This window comes from Leptonotus elevatus, chromosome 5 (genome assembly GCF_054856555.1).
Source record: "Leptonotus elevatus isolate MCC_2025b chromosome 5, RoL_Lele_1.0, whole genome shotgun sequence".
Taxonomy (NCBI): domain Eukaryota; kingdom Metazoa; phylum Chordata; class Actinopteri; order Syngnathiformes; family Syngnathidae; genus Leptonotus; species Leptonotus elevatus.
This window is the reverse complement of record NC_141243.1, coordinates 14,006,109-14,021,819: the sequence shown is the minus strand read 5'-3', so window position 1 is coordinate 14,021,819 and position 15,711 is coordinate 14,006,109. Positions and strand designations below refer to the sequence as shown.

At 40.6% G+C, this 15,711-nt stretch overlaps 1 protein-coding gene across 1 annotated transcript; it reads right to left on the bottom strand.

The window, feature by feature from the left end:
• Positions 1–299: 299 nt before the first annotated feature.
• On the bottom strand, positions 300–14,821 carry thbs4a (thrombospondin 4a). The gene is made up of 23 exons (XM_086075165.1): positions 14,612–14,821; positions 11,666–11,863; positions 11,341–11,576; positions 11,167–11,269; positions 9,451–9,542; positions 8,805–8,856; positions 7,881–8,071; positions 7,675–7,812; positions 6,454–6,537; positions 6,206–6,358; positions 6,004–6,108; positions 5,710–5,817; positions 5,324–5,483; positions 3,938–4,056; positions 3,801–3,853; positions 3,025–3,109; positions 1,670–1,766; positions 1,412–1,590; positions 1,260–1,308; positions 995–1,191; positions 761–933; positions 552–691; positions 300–467 (listed from the first exon to the last, which is right to left on the bottom strand). Exons 1-23 carry the CDS (start codon positions 14,691–14,693, stop codon positions 418–420), a joined length of 2,844 nt encoding a protein of 947 aa, XP_085931291.1. The 5' UTR covers positions 14,694–14,821; the 3' UTR covers positions 300–417.
• Between the last annotated feature and the right edge of the window lie 890 nt (positions 14,822–15,711).

Genomic DNA, 15,711 nt, shown 5'->3' with positions numbered 1-15,711 from the left:
ATCCTCTTCAAGTCCTTCCCTTCCTTCCTCGACTGAATATTGCACACAAATGCTGTGGAACTTTCAAAGTCAAACAATGGCTGGATGACATCCAAGACTATAGATAGATAATGAACGACTTAAGAATGTGGTCCCAAGTTATGTCCCCTGAAGTGGCATAGAGTGAATCAAGGTCACTTAAAGCCTCAATCGTAAATGGTCAGTTAAGCGCCATTATTAATTAGCATGATTTTTACACAATTCGACTTGTTCCAGCCAATGACTAACTTCCTCATGAACGATGTCTTGGAAGCTTGAAGTGATGTTCTTATTTTATTAAATCGTCATTGACATCATATAATGTTCAGATGATAAGCACTGCGCTGGATAGTTTGTGTATAAAGTATGTAATAGCCCCTAGTGGTTCTATCTCAGCCCTCAGTTGATGTTTTGGGCACTGAAGTGCTCATAGTCATCAGGGATGGTGTCTGCAGGAAAAGAGAGACATTTTTGTAAACGTGACAGTTTACGTGCACTTCCTGTGAGACTAACTGGACTAATCCACCACTCACCATTGCATCTGTACTTGAGATTGGACCAGATGATGTTTTCCTGCGAGAAGCAGAAGACACCCAGCCTGCCTCCTCTCATGCTGGTGTCAAGGATGACGCCCGTGTCCGCCACCAGGTCCGAGCCCTCGAAGAAGCGAGCCCTAGTTTGCAAGATGGCCAATTAGCTAGTTTGTGCTGCGTTTGCGTTGAATAAATATGCGTGTCTGTACCTGATGTATCCAACTTGAGGTCTATGCTGGAGAAACCAGCGGTAGGACACCTTGTCCTTCCAGCCCACGTTCCTGGGATCTTTCCAAAGGAGACGAACTTGCTCTGGAGTATCTCCGGTGTGCCACAGGGAGTTCCTCAGATACTCACCAGGTCCTGTTTTGGACTTCACCGCCTGATGGCGAAGGACGCAGAGAAAAATCAAATGGGAATCGATGAAGACAGCAAGCACGTACCTTCAGTTGTATTCCAGGCTCGGCCACGGCTCGGAAGGGCGCAGCCTGCCAGTACGTCTGCTCCGTCTGTTTCCACATGACCACGTAGAAGGAAGAGGAGTCCTGGTAACCGAAGATGAAGCCGGCGTAGTCGTCGTCTGTCACGGTGTTGACGTGGAACGTTCCCTCGAAATCCACGCCGCTGAATGCTGTGTAGCCTGCGCGGGACAGAAACAGCATTTTGTAGAGGGTCGCTCGAGCAGAAAAACACAAGAGGACTACTCACCTACAGCCAGGCCGGGGTCAGAGTTCATGGTCTGGACTATCTCCATCCCCTTTGTGCAAATAAATCGCAATTAACTCGTGATATTCTTAGCGCTTTTTTGGGAGGGGGGGGGGGGGCAGATAGTAGCAGAAGCGATGCTACCATGCGGTCACCTGGTTAAGAACCACCCAATTGGGATCAATCTGCGAGTCGCCCTCTGGATCCAGGACCACGGTTTGATAGGCTCTGAAATCCGTCAGGGTGACCTCAGCGTTCTCTGGACATTGGTCGACGACGTCGATGACATTGTCTTTGTCAAAATCGCCATGGCACGCGTCCCCCACGTTGTCGTCTGAAACACAAACACACAAGCGCCACTTTTAACACACTCCAATAAGAGTGTGACTAAAATATTGATACATTATACTCACTATCCGAATCCTTTTGGTCTGGGTTGGCTACCAATCTGCAGTTGTCTTCATCGTCCTTGATGCCGTCATTATCGTCATCGTCGTCACATTCATCTCCCTGACAATATATGTGGATTTTAGAGTGAGACCTTTAAACACATTTAAACACTTCTGGAAACTATTTTTTTAATTATTATTTTTTTGGTTGCCATCTTGCCAAATTTGATTTTGAAACTTGGATCATATTCATTTTGAAATCATATTGTTTGCACTTTTAGACAATGCTTGAAAAATGAAGCTTCATGAAGCACTCGAAATATTTTTTGACTCCTCTAGAGGGTGCTCTTGGTTTAAAGTGTTTCATGAAGCTTCGTTTTCCCATCTCTACTTTTAAGCTAAAAAGTAGTGAAGCTTCATTTTTAAACCAAGAGCACCATCTAGAGGTCTAAAAAAATATATCACAAGTGCTTCATGAAGCTTCATTTTTAAACTAATAGCACCATCTAGAGGTCTAAAAAAAATATCACAAGTGCTTCATGAAACTTCGTTTTCCCATCGCTACTTTTACGTAGTGATGGGAAAACAAAGCTTAATGAAGCTTAATTTTTAAACCAAGAGCACCATCTAGAGTTCTAAAAAATATATATCACAAGTGCTTCATGAAGCTTCATTTTTAAACCAAGAGCACCATCTAGAGTTCTAATTTTTTTTTTAATCACAAGTGCTTCATGAAGCTTCATTTTCCCTTCACTACTTTTAGCTAGTGATAGGAAAACGAAGCTTCATGAAGCTATTTTTTTTAGACCTCTAGTTGGTGCTCTTGGTTTACAAATGTAGTGGAAATTAAATTGATTTCCATGGCACTAGTCTTTATCTTTAAACCTAGATCACCATCTAGAGGAGTCAAAAAATATTTCAAGTGCTTCATGAAGCTTCGTTTTCCCAGCACTAATTGCAGCCACAACTTGAGGCACTGTCATCATCAGTTGGTTTCTGGGTAGATTAAATGGTGGTCTAAATCTAGACTTCTGTCAATATTTCATAAATAACATTCGCATATTATAACATGCTGATGTACTCACACTCAAGCTAAACCACTACATTTACTTTCTCAGTCTTCTATGAATTTGTAAGCGTCGCTTTCTTGGACATTTTTGTAGGGCGGTGAAGACTGATTTCATGGGGGCGGCCATCTTGGAAATGGAAGTTGGCACTGATGAATCAGGAACTGAGCGCAATAAAGGATTGCCTCCTATGTCTCAAAATTGGAACTACACCTTCATTTAGACCCCCACTCATCTAAAGATGCCTTTTCTTTAGTCATTGTCGCACAAAAAAATGAAAATTCAAATGAAGACAAATGACTAGTTTGCCACCATGCCATCCTTGTCTGTGTCCAACTGAGAGGAGTTGATGACATTGGGACAGTTGTCTTTGGTGTTCTGGTGGCCGTCTCCATCACTGCAAAGGAGGAGCAAGGTTTCACAGGTGCAAATTTAGAGGGGATATAGGAATATAGTGGACACAGAAAATATAAGAAAATATAAATTGAAAACAATCAAATGTATGAGCTATACAAATAGTCCTGTTTAAAAAATAAATCAATAAAAATAACATACTGTGTTTGTAAACACAAATTCTCATTCATTGTCATGTAAACTTACAAAGTTTCCAGATATGTAATTAAAAATGACAGCCCTAAAATGTGATTATTGAGTTTTATGTATTATTGCAGTTTCACCTCAAATTATCTGGCCACGCTTAGAGTTAACGTTGGAACATTATTCCTACTCTTCAACAATACAATATATTCTAGAGCTCTAAATAAAGAGTTTATTCAAAAAATGCTATTGTCCTTGAAGTTACCAAGATCAATGGTGCCCCCCCAAAAAATCTCTCAAAATAGTCCAAAAATATCAGATGTACTCTATGACAAATTTTTAAAATGTAAAAGAAAATAACAACCAAACAAAACAAAAAAAACCACATCATTAGCATTATAATTAATATCTCTCATAAAACACACTTTCTTATGCAATCTCCAGCCGGACACATACCCCATTCAAAGCATCAATATTTACTTAATTACATAACTTGGCCTAATCTTTGCGTGCAACTGAACCAATTAAAGACCTGATGGTTGAGTGCCTACGTGTCAATGTTGTCATCGCATGTATCTCCTACCAGGTCATCGTCCGAGTCTGACTGCGATCGGGAAAAAGAAAAAGGCTTGTAAGCGTTGCAGGTAAACGTTTAAGCGGAGGTTGGCGGGGTTGTTTGGTTAGTGACCTGGTTAGGATTAGCCATGTCAGGACAGCTGTCACAAGCATCTCCCACGCCGTCATTATCTTTGTCGCTTTGGTCCGGGTTAGCCACATGCGGGCAATTGTCCGCATTATTCTTCAAATCTGACAAACAAACAAACATTTGTGCTTTATTTGACTGTGGCTGAGGAGTGTGTGAAAGTGTGGAATGAATCATAAACACTCCTAAACTCTACGCAGACAAGTAGGTGGCCAAATGTCCGTGTGTTTTTAAAACAAAGGTCAAATATTTTCCAGAGCTCCTCAATGCTTGGCAGACGGCTGGATGGAAAATATTTTCGGGGGCGAGAAAGTCGTGACCAAACATTATTCAAATCAATCCGACGTTAGATCTAAACGATTAGAAGGTTGAGGAATGTTGCTAATGAGTACACGCACACACTCACACGCATGCACGCACACATGCACACATGCACACACATGCACGTGCACAAAATAAAAAAATAAAAATTTAATAAATAAAAATTTAATAAATAAAAAAAGAGAGAGAGAGCAATGATGATGACATGTCAAATCGGTAAAATTACCGAATGAACAATACTGAGCTCTCTTGGGAAAAAATAAAAATAAATAAATAAATAAATAAGGAAGGTTGAGGAATGTTGAACACAATATGTCCGGGAAACAACGGTACACGCAAGGAGTTGAAGTCTCCAGTGGAAAACATGAGGAAAATGGGCATTTAAGGGAAGCCTGTGAAAATTACACTCGGAACATTTCACACTGTTCTCATCAGAACTGGTGACGCATTAACTATCATTAACTTTGAATGTACCGAAAATGTCCTAACAAGCGGAGGTGGGAATTGTAAACAGGCAGAGAAACGAGCAGGAGGATGTTGAAGAGATGACACTTTGTCAGGTGAGGGCGAGAACAGGATGAAAGAGTGCGAGTCACGTCTCTCCTCGCCTGACATATTTGTTTTTCTACTTTAGCATATGCTAGGTATGCTAACTGTCCACTTGAATGTGTTTTTTTTTTTCTTCTAAGAGGAGGCATTAAAAACAGGACGGCGGTGGTTTAGTTAACACAAAAGTGCCTTTCAATACCTCAAATGGACATTTGGCTCTTTTAAATGTCAGTTGATGCAATAATAACCCACTTAGCCAAACATCCAAACTTTGACTTAAACCACTCCATGACATTTACAAAAAATAACACCCTGTAATTACAGCCACTTATTATGGAAATGTGACTTCTTAGTGCATATAAACAAAGTTGGGTTTCTGAAGTGCCTGCCCACCCATCAACTGTGAAATGACACCACGAAGTAAATCTTTTTGTGCGCCGCCTATTTCCAAAAACGTGTTTGGGACCGAAATTTTGCATGGAGTGACGCTGACAAACTTACCATCGCCGTCCATGTCGTCATCGCACTCATTTCCCAGCCCGTCTTGGTCTGTATCTTTCTGGGATGGATTTTCCACCGTTCTGCAGTTGTCACAGGCGTCGCCATGGAGATCCTTATCGCTGTTCTTCTGGTCCACATTAGGAACCAGCCAGCAGTTATCCTGGGATGTTCAAACACACAGTTACATTATTGCCTCAGAGTTGGAAATATTTTCGTCGCCGTCCTGTGAAAAACACTTGTGTCTTTTTTTTTTGTGTGTGTGTAAGTTTTTTGGGCCTTTTGCATTCAGTTTCATCCCATAAACGTTAAAATGTAACAAATGACAAAAACGGGACGAATAAAGTTATTCACAGAATAGTGACTGCAAGTAGGAATCTATTAGCTACGTCTATGTTCATGATGCCGTCGCTGTCTGCGTCGTCGTCACAGGCGTCGCCCGTCCCGTCTCTGTCGGCGTCTTCCTGGCCAGAATTTGGAACAAACACACAGTTGTCCTGGAAACAACATTGAAAAGACAATGATTATTTTTTTCATCTTTATATAATTGATTACATACACTAGGTAGGTAGAAAGGTAAGGTAAGTGGGTGGGAGGGGCTAGGGAGGTGAGAAGGTTGTGGGTGCAAAGGCAGGATGTACATACGAGGAAGGTAAAGAGTAAGAGAGAGATTTATGCGTAACCTTATTACAGTTGTTTTCTGGGCAGTCAAGATTACTGTCAGGATATGCATCAATGTCGGTGTCCTTTCCGCACTTATAGCCATTGCCGGCCCAACCCACACCACACTAACACACAAACACAAAAAGGTACAAAACACAGTACAACACCATCTCACAACAATAAATCCGGGGCGTGGTCAGGAGGTCATTTCGTTGATCTCACCACGCAGCTAATACTGCCGTCCCTCTGCACCACACATTCGCCGTTGGCGTCACATGGGTTGGGCTGCCCGTTGGGACAGAGTCTGGTGCCCTGGCAGCCGCTCGCCTGGTCACCTGTGAAGCCATTTTTACAGTCTCCGCAGCGGAAGGAGCCCTGGAGTAGACCGGCGCGCGAGGTGGTTTCAAAAGGAGCTTTTGCGAATAGCTCTGCAGTTGTCCACATTTGATGGTCTTATTTGATGGTCTTACGATGGTGTTGTGGCAGTGGGAGTTGGCAGTGCAGCCTCCGAGGTCAGGTGGACTCAGGTGGCACTCGTCCAGATCCTCACACACCTTGACGAAACACGAATGACAAAAAAATATGGATGTTTATGTTCTTTGCAGCCCCGCTAGTATAAATACGGTATATGAGTTAAGCAGTCAAATCGAGCAGTTTTTATCAATATCAGAAGGCGGCCATTTTGCCACTTGCTGTGCAGTGAAGATGACATCACAGTTGCTACTGCGCAGCCCCACTAGTATAAATATGGTATTCTGGTGAATATTGTGTTGAGTTGAGTGGAATATGAGTTAAAAAAATATCAAAAGGCGGCCATTTTGCCACTTGCTGTCGAGTAAGAACGACATCAGAGTTGCTGAGGTCTCAGGTAACAACCAATCACAGCTCAGCTTTAGAAAACAGGTGAGCTCAAAGAAAAGAAAAGAAAAGAAAGAAAAGAAAAGAAAAACAGGTGAGCTGTGATTGGCCGTAGCCAGAGCACGGAGCAACCGTGATGTCATCGTCAGTCAATGGCATGTGGCAAAATGGCCGCCCCCTGAGATGGCTAAAAACGGCTGGATGTTGCGGCATAACTCATATTCTACAAATGTAATATTCATCAGAATGTCATGTTTAGACTAGCGAGGTCACATATAACATATTATTGTCAAGAAATGTTTAAGGTTGACTTACCCTTTAACTATGATTTCATATTTACCTGCGACTAGAAAGCGAGGTGTGAAGTCTCTGATGCAGAAACGCGCTCGAGTCAATATATAGTGGGGCTCACTTTTATGTCATTTTTCAGATTAGATAGTAATTTATAAAATGCGGTACGTTTTTTTTTTTTTGCTAGCTCAAGTCACAAAATATTTGCCATGAATCATTCTTGAGGCCAACAGCATCAAACAAATTGACAAAGGCCATTGGCGGCCATCTTGCTTCTTCAAATCTTTGCATCATCGTTTACGGTTAATGGTTCTCCATGTTTTTTTTTTTTTATATCTAGTCTCCAAGATTTCAATCAATCAAGATTTCAACAGTTTTTTGCATGTTAAAAAAGTAGCGAGTCGTTTTTAGCAAAGTAAGGAATCAATGTCTGTTAAATGTCAGTAATTAGAAAGAGCAGTACTTTAGTAACGTCACATGCAAATAAGTACAATAACACAAAGTATTTGTAATTCCTTCCCAACACTGAAAAAGACCAAAACCTGTTTGTTATCTTGAGCATACGATACTCCAACTCCGGTTAATTCTGGTCCAGTATATCCCAAAGGACATTTGTCACATCGGAACCCAGGCGCGGTGTTCTCGCACCTTACGCCAGGAAAACATGGATTGAACTGGCACTAAAACACAACATAACAACAAATTAGTGTCACGTTGTTTTCTTGCCAATTTGAGCTCAGTTCAGTACCTCGTCTATGTCATTGCAGCGAACCCCATCCCCCGTATATCCGTCAGGACAGGGAGCGCACTGGAAGCCTCCCGTTGAAGACGGAATGCACATGTCCTGTCGAAAACACGTTCCAGGTGGACACGGAGGAGGCATTTCGTACTGGCCTGGACCTGGATGTGGTCCTGGGTTGGTTGGCCTTCCGTCAGGACCTGCGCACAATATTTGGCCAAAAGCATTGAATGGTGTTGAGGACATTCAAACTCAAAGGATGCCTTTATTGACCTTTCTATGTGGGACAAAATAGTAGGGGTGGGAATCTTTGAATGTCTCACAATTGAATTCCGATTTTTGGTTGTGCGATTGGATTCAGAATCGATTTTCGATTGGGAACGATTTTTGCTTCAAAATGATTTGATTGACAATGATTTTTTGCTTCAATTTAAAGATGATCAAGGAATCGTAATCATCTACTCCAGTCTGACTCGCTAATGGTAATTAGTGCTCTACTCGCGGCACTTTTATCACTCAAAAGAACGGCTCCACGCTGCAAAAAAACAACTTTTATTGGAATAACTTGATCGTGACTTTTTCCTTCTACTCTCTAATGTGGCTACAACTTAACAGTGTATAAGATCTCGTGGAATCACACTGCCCCTAAGTTGCCAAATCGGGTACAACATGAACAGCGCTCCCAATAAAGGCACACACAGACGAAGGCAAGACAGTATAAAATAATTTAAATAAAATCGTTTTGGGAACATTTAAAATCGATTCTGAATCGTACTTAATGAGAATCGCGATTCTTATGAGAAGCGATTCTTTGGCACACCCCTACAAAAAAAGACTGATGAAGGCATAATATTGTGCTTTTTTTTTTTTTTAAGGAGGGAACTAATTCAAAGAGTGGGGGAAAAGTTCAGTCAGTGTTTGCCGTTCACTTACCACAAGGAAGACACTCTGTGATGGTGTTCCTCAGAAAGTTGGTCTCTTTTATCTGGGATGAAAATATAGGAATAACTCAAATGAATCTACATTTATGCATCAACTATTTCTGTCTTTAGAATAAGTCATATCGAGTAAGTAAATAAAATAAGAAAAAGACAAAACAATCAAATTCAGTCTATTGCCTGGTATAGTAAATCAAATATCTGATTTGAGCTTTTTTTTCTTTTTCTTTTTTTTGTAAAGATTCCCATCACTGATTTCACATTCCCCTGAAAACAAAACAGTTCCAGGAACCCAGCAGGTCCCTTTTTACGAGAAGTTGATTTTATTGCAAAAGCAATCTCGCCCAAAAATAAAAGCACATTAAACATAATTGCAACTCAGGCTCCATTCGTCACCTTTTGCCAGTAAGTCTCAGTAGGCTACATTAATAGTGTTGCATATAATTGTATTGTAAACACAACTTGATTGCTTGTGCATATCAAAACATTGCCTTGTGAATAATTCTTGTGCCAACATCTACCTATCATCATGTCCTGCGTTTCACATCTGACTGGATACGCGACATGCGACAAAGCCGAAAATGTAAAAAAAAAAAATGATACAAGATTTTCTTGACCAGACAGAATCACAAACAAGTTACCTGCTGATTCAGCATCTCCTTCATCTCAGTCAGCATGCTCCTTAATTCCTGCATCGTGGTCTGCTCCTGAACGCCTCTGCCCGCCTGGAAACCTGAGAAATTGAAAGATTAGGGATTATGTTGCATTTTGCTGTGCCGTAAGAACATAAGAATTGCCTGAATGTTAAATTGATTTATTCATGACACTGAACATTATATATTTCTCTGGGTGATCATCTCGTACAGTGGTTCTCAACCCCGGTTCTCGAGTACGCCTATCCCGCCTGTTTTCCATGTCTCCCACAGCCAACACAGGTGTTTCAAACGATCAGCTAATCAGGGCCTGGTAACGATCCTCAGCTGTGTTGGCTGAAGGAGTCTAGTACATTTGAGATAAGCATTCATGGATACAATATGTTTTACATTTAGAGGAGTGATTCAAAGCGCTCCTTAGTAACTATCCTGTTGTTTACAATTAAAACATAATGGGCAAGGTTGACATGCACATTTTTTCTCTCCCATTGAGCTTTGATTGAGCAACCACAAACTCAGCTTGGCAACAAGTGGCTGCGCAAACCAGTGACGTGAATTTCCGGCTAATATACTTGCTGTTGCCTCCTGAGGTCATGGGGAGTGGACCAGATTTTGACCTTATTTAAGATATAGCTTAGCATTCTCTTGAAAGTTATGTTAAAGTTAGCTAAGATGCTATATACCGATTTCAATCTATTATTGTTGCTGTTGTAAACAGGCACAACAGTACTGTACTTCCAAACGCACACATTATTTCAATCGCAGAACCCATGCTAACAAACAAGCATTCACAACTAAAGACAATTTAGTCTTCAGTATTTAGGTTTTTTTTGTAACGGCGGAGGATGTTGATGCAAACTGCACACAGGAAGGCCAGTCTGCTTGGTACACATGCTCATAGATATAAACACTAGATGTCTCATGACGTAATCGGCAACGTCACCATTGGTCGGCCATTTTAGGACAGGTGACTGCTCTGGTTCGCTCTGCTGGAGTCGGTGGCAAGTGATGATTTATTCATTTAAATACTCGTAACTCGCTGATTTTTTGACGGATTTAACTCATTCACTGCCATCGACGGCTATAGACGTCAAAAATTCATGTGAACAATTTCTATTAGTTTAACATTTTTTTTCATTTCATTTCATTTTTTATGAAAACCTAGAAAAAATTTAATCGTCTGACTAATTTTTAATAATTTTTTAGGGGCATCAAGTTATCATACTCTTGTTAACAAAAGTGGGGATTTTTTTTTTTTTAACTAATAGAAATAGTTCAAATGCATTTTTGACGTCTATAATCGTGAATGGCAGTGAATGAGTTAAAAATGGATTGGTTTATTACAAACCTTATTAACATGGCCTATGTTCCACGCTGAATTTTTAAAAATGATTGTCATTTATGTATTTAAAATGCAGAATACTAGTTTGTTGTCATGTCTTGTGTCATATGTCTAGCAACCAAAATTTGGGAGATTTGAGCCATCTACAGTCCATCTATTGACTGTAATGTTATGAGTGATCGAGCAGCCCTGTCCCAAGATCGCTGTCCTGTGCTCGGGTTTCTTCCCGTTGGCTCACAGTGCGGACGAGACATCTTCCTGTGTTTATAATCTATGCACTTGCTGACCACCGCAACACTACGCTGCCCGCGCACGCCATTAAATCTAAACTTAAAAAGATTAGCATGTCATTGTTCTCTCACTCAGCAGCTTGAGAGGTTCTTCCTGATCCCGGCCGCAGTCCTGCAGCGTTGCCACGTTCTCTATGGTGTCATCAAGCACCAGTTTCATGTCAGTCATGCCACCCTTCATCGAAAATTCAAAACAAAGACAAGTCAATGACCGCAAATAATGCACTTAATGTAAATTCCTTGTACCTGCAGCGTCCTGAGTGCGACTGAGTTCGGACCGCGAGGGATGGAGCCAAAGGCGGCTGGCAGGTCATCCAGAGTGTGCGCCAGCCTGCAGTCCACATAAATGTTGAGGCGAGGGGGGCCACGTTGCAGGCCGCTGGCATGCAGCAGCACATGGTGGTCATTGCCGTCGGCCAGGGAGCCGTGGTTAAAACTGGTTGTGCCGTATCTGCCGTCAGTCTTCTGGTAGCGCAAAATGACTTGAGATGGAGAAGATGTTGAAAGAGAGCGTCACTGTCACGACCTGCTGGATAGAAGTCATCACGCGATTACAGTAGTCCTCTCTCACCTTTGCTCAGTTTGGCCTGCACATTGAGCTCCAGGTACTTGCTGTTGTCTTTGGGGTTAATGACGCTGTAAAGGGATGTGGGGGTCTTGCTTTGGAGTTTGAAAGAGGACAGCAGGAAGGCCTCGTCCCGCCCTTTATTCTTTAAGCTTCCTTGGAGCAAGTCCGGCAGGCAATCAGGCGACGCCAGAAGGTCGTACACTGGCACAGGAGAGTCGACTTGTTAAAACTAATGTAAGCGATACTTAGAAATGGACAAAATAATCCAATTTCTGAGGTGGGTAGTAATGAGTTACATTTACTTTGTTACATTTACTTGAGTAAAACAATGTAGGCTACTTCTAAGAGTAGTTTTACGACCCAATATTTTTCTACACTAGAGTCGTTACCCGCCGCCCCATTAGATTTAGCATTTCCGCGGACACTAGCGATGTGACGTTCACGAACGAATCGAGTCTTTTGAACGGCTCTTCAACGTGAAGAAGCGAGTCTTTATAGAGACCCTTTCAACCCCGACCCCCCCCCCCCCCCCCCCCCCCCGCGCGCCACCGTTAGCTTTTGGAAGGAGCGTCATCTTCGCATATTAGCTTCAATCAGACAATTAACTTGGAAGTAGGTCGTTAAGCTCTGAAACAAGAAAATCAAATACAAAAGCGGACACTGCTCATTGCGCATGCCTGCTTTAGCACCTTGGCAGAAGTTAGACCACAAGTTCAAAACGTTTTTTTATTTTATGATTTGAAGATGCCAGCATTTGCACATAATTTTATGTTTTTGTCTATCTGATGACATTTTTTTTTTCAAATACATAAATAAGTAAATAAAACGATCACTACATAAATCAGACTTCATGTTCAAGCAGTTACTCAGTACTTGAGTATTGTTTTCAGTGAATACTTTTTTACTTTGAGTGGGTTTTTTGATGACTACTTTTTACTTCTGCTTGAGTAATATTATTTTGACGTAACGCTACTCTTACTTGAGTAAAAAAATTGGGCTACCAAATACCTCTGCAGGTCAGTCTAATGGGTAAATTAATTGTATGCCATACTCTACCCACAACGCATTTGCCCCCTAAATTTTGGTTTACAAGAGAGATTTATTTTTCTAAAGGAAGGCCTACATCCAAACGGTGATAGCTGCTATATACTCTGGATTGGCTCTGCTGAGTCACTTTATGAAGTGTGACAGGGTGTCCACGTGTGTGCAAATGTGACTTACGTGGATGTGTTTGTAGCCTGCTGTCTTTTATAGAGTGACGGACTGGAGCTGCCGAAAGCAGCGGCGCACACTTTTTTTCCACTGGAGCCAACACACACGTTTCGCATTGACGTGCGTGCTGCCATTTGCGCAACTCAAGAATAACATAAAGTGACGGGAAAATGATGTGGAAAAAATGGTGTGCTGTTTCCAGGCAAATCGGGTTTTTGCATATGTACTTTTTCAGATGTCAGGTAGAGCTGCTTTACCAATCAAGACTTTCTTTTTGCACGTTATTTCTCCGACCTCAAAAGCTCCTAAAAACAAGTAGAGTTTCATTCAATACAACAGGCCTCTGTCTTGTGGTTGGCCCTAAAATCTAACAATCTGCCTCTCTGCCTCTTCGAACTGCTCCCACAGTGGAGTGTTTTAATTCTCGTCTCGTCCCACTTCTATTCCTTGGCTTTTAGTTGAGGTCCTCGGGGTCTTTTTGTGATTTTATTTATTTATTTATTGAGTTTATTATATACATATATATATATATAATTTATTTTAAAATTATTTTTAATGTATTTATTTTTTATTTTACTTATTGTATTTTTGTATTTTATTGACTGCTTTTATATTTTTAGAATTGTCTTTTTTTTTACTAGATTTTATGTGTATCATAGTGTGCAGCACTTTGGAAACGTTTGTTTATAAACTGTGCTATAGAAATAAGTCAAGTCAAGTCATCTTTATTTATATAGCGCTTTCAAACAGCCTTAGCTGTCACATAGCGCTTTACAAAAACAAAGCAAAAAAAAAAAAAAACATAATATAATAAAGTGGATTGGATTGACTGATTTTTACGAATTGTGACAATTGTTTGGATTTAATAGATCATCGAGTTTAGTACTTGGCTCCAAACAACAGAAGCACTGTTCGGTCACAACTCATAAACAAGAGTTTCTAAAATATAATAAATGCCAAATTTTAAACCATACCATTCATATACCATTTTAATATAATTAGAAGTGTTAACATTTCAGAGTTAAATTTGTGGGAGTTAATTCTAACTCCCAAAAGTGTAATTTTGATTTTTTTTTGGCACCTGCACCTTACCAGCTTCAGAGAGACAAATCATCGCCATTTTCCGCCTCCTTCACATAAGGAACTGGTCAATAGCAACATGCTTGAAATGCTCTTTCAAAAAAAGTGTTTGAAGTTGATGGTCTTCAATACAAAGTTAGACTTGTTTGCAGTGAAAATGAATAATGACATTCCGCTGTTGTCAAACTAATGTCCTTTTTTCCCACATTGAAGTTATTTACAAAGCCTGAGAGATGTGATGGCTGAGTGGACAGGTTGTAAGGTACTGGCGAATGCGATTAAAACCCATTTAAGAAAAAATTTTAAGGAGTGAAACTAACACTAATTGAGAGAGAAAGTAGATGTGTCTGAGAAGAGTTACTTGCCTGTAGTTTTAATTGAACTCTTTTTAGTGAGTTCAAAATGTACTCTCTCCCAGTGTTAAATATTTAAATATTTTAAAAGTGTTAATTTAACTCTGGCGAGTGTAAAGCCATATAAACTCTGAAAAAGTGTTAAAATAATCTTGAGGCAGTCAATTCAGCATTGGATTTTTTTTGCTGCGTCTTTTCCCCAAGGGCGGGCTACACTCTGCAGATTTAAAATGCAACACAACACAACCCTGTAGTCAATGTTGCTTTCAAATGTAGAATAGTCCGAGAGGTAGCCAGCACTCACCAATGCCTTGAGCTGTAGCAGTGATCAAAAGCTGATGCAGCACCAGAGACAGAGCCACGACCCCAGGCCACACACTCATCATCTCCAGTCAGAAGAGGATCCGCTCTCGGAACTGGAAAGTTTAGAATCGCCTATGCCGGACAAAGCCGAGCATCCAGATGTTGAGGCAAAAAAACTCAGCAGAGGTGAGGTGGCTGTTGGGCCACAGACGCAGCTTAAAAAGCAGAGGGGAGTGTCCGCCCTCATGTGTTGCAAAAAAAGTGGCGGCGACTATTACATTTATGCACCAATAAAAAAAGAAAGAAAGTCATGTTAAGATAAAGCAGGAAATGAATAGTTAATAGAGTAAATGGATTAGGGCTGCTTTATGAGTATATTATGGATATAGTTTTCCTATCATGTCATTTTTAAAAGAAAGTAGAAATTCTAAGCAAGGGACATGCAACAAATGACTTGGATTTTGTATGGCGCTTGGTTACAGATGTGGTTGTAATCCTCTGGCTCACTTTTATCATGTAAACTATACAAAAATGTAGGCCATCATGCAGTTTTGCATGTGTGTATTTAAATACATAAATGAGAAACAAAGGAAGTTTGAATTATTATTTTTTATTTTGCAAACGTTATCATTGTGGCAGATGTCTCCCAACTGTGTGGTGGTATCTTAAAATATTTAAATGACCTCATTTTGTAATTATTTTCCAAATTTGTGCCCAATAAATAATTCTCATGATCCAGTGAACATAAATTAATGTACAGTAGTTGCACATCTGCATTTAGCAAATGTGGTGCAGTACATTCCATCCTTTTCACAAGAGGCAGCTGGTACACATGGGGTTAACAAATGACTTCTCTGCACCCCCTCCTATCAACTTTCATCGTCTCAGCTAATGGCTGAGAAAATAGACTACCTTATCTGCATGTGTTTGTTTTCAGATTAGACCACGAATTTTTGGGCACAAGAAGCTGGTGATTTTAGGCTTCTTGATGACACACATTCTTTGCAAATCATTCTTGGCTCCATTGCGCCAACATCAAACAATTTTCTTAAATAAACCCACGGATGGGGGAATATCTTGCTTCTCATGATCTGTTGCGTC

Coding starts and splice junctions, on each gene's coding strand:
- thbs4a (XM_086075165.1), bottom strand. CDS start 14,693: ATGATGAGTGTGTGGCCTGGGGTCGTGGCTCTGTCTCTGGTGCTGCAT. Junction 6,109..6,205: donor ACGGCAGTATTAGCTGCGTG/GTGAGATCAACG, acceptor TTTGTGTGTTAG/TGTGGTGTGGGTTGGGCCGG. Junction 3,854..3,937: donor ACATGGCTAATCCTAACCAG/GTCACTAACCAA, acceptor TCCCGATCGCAG/TCAGACTCGGACGATGACCT.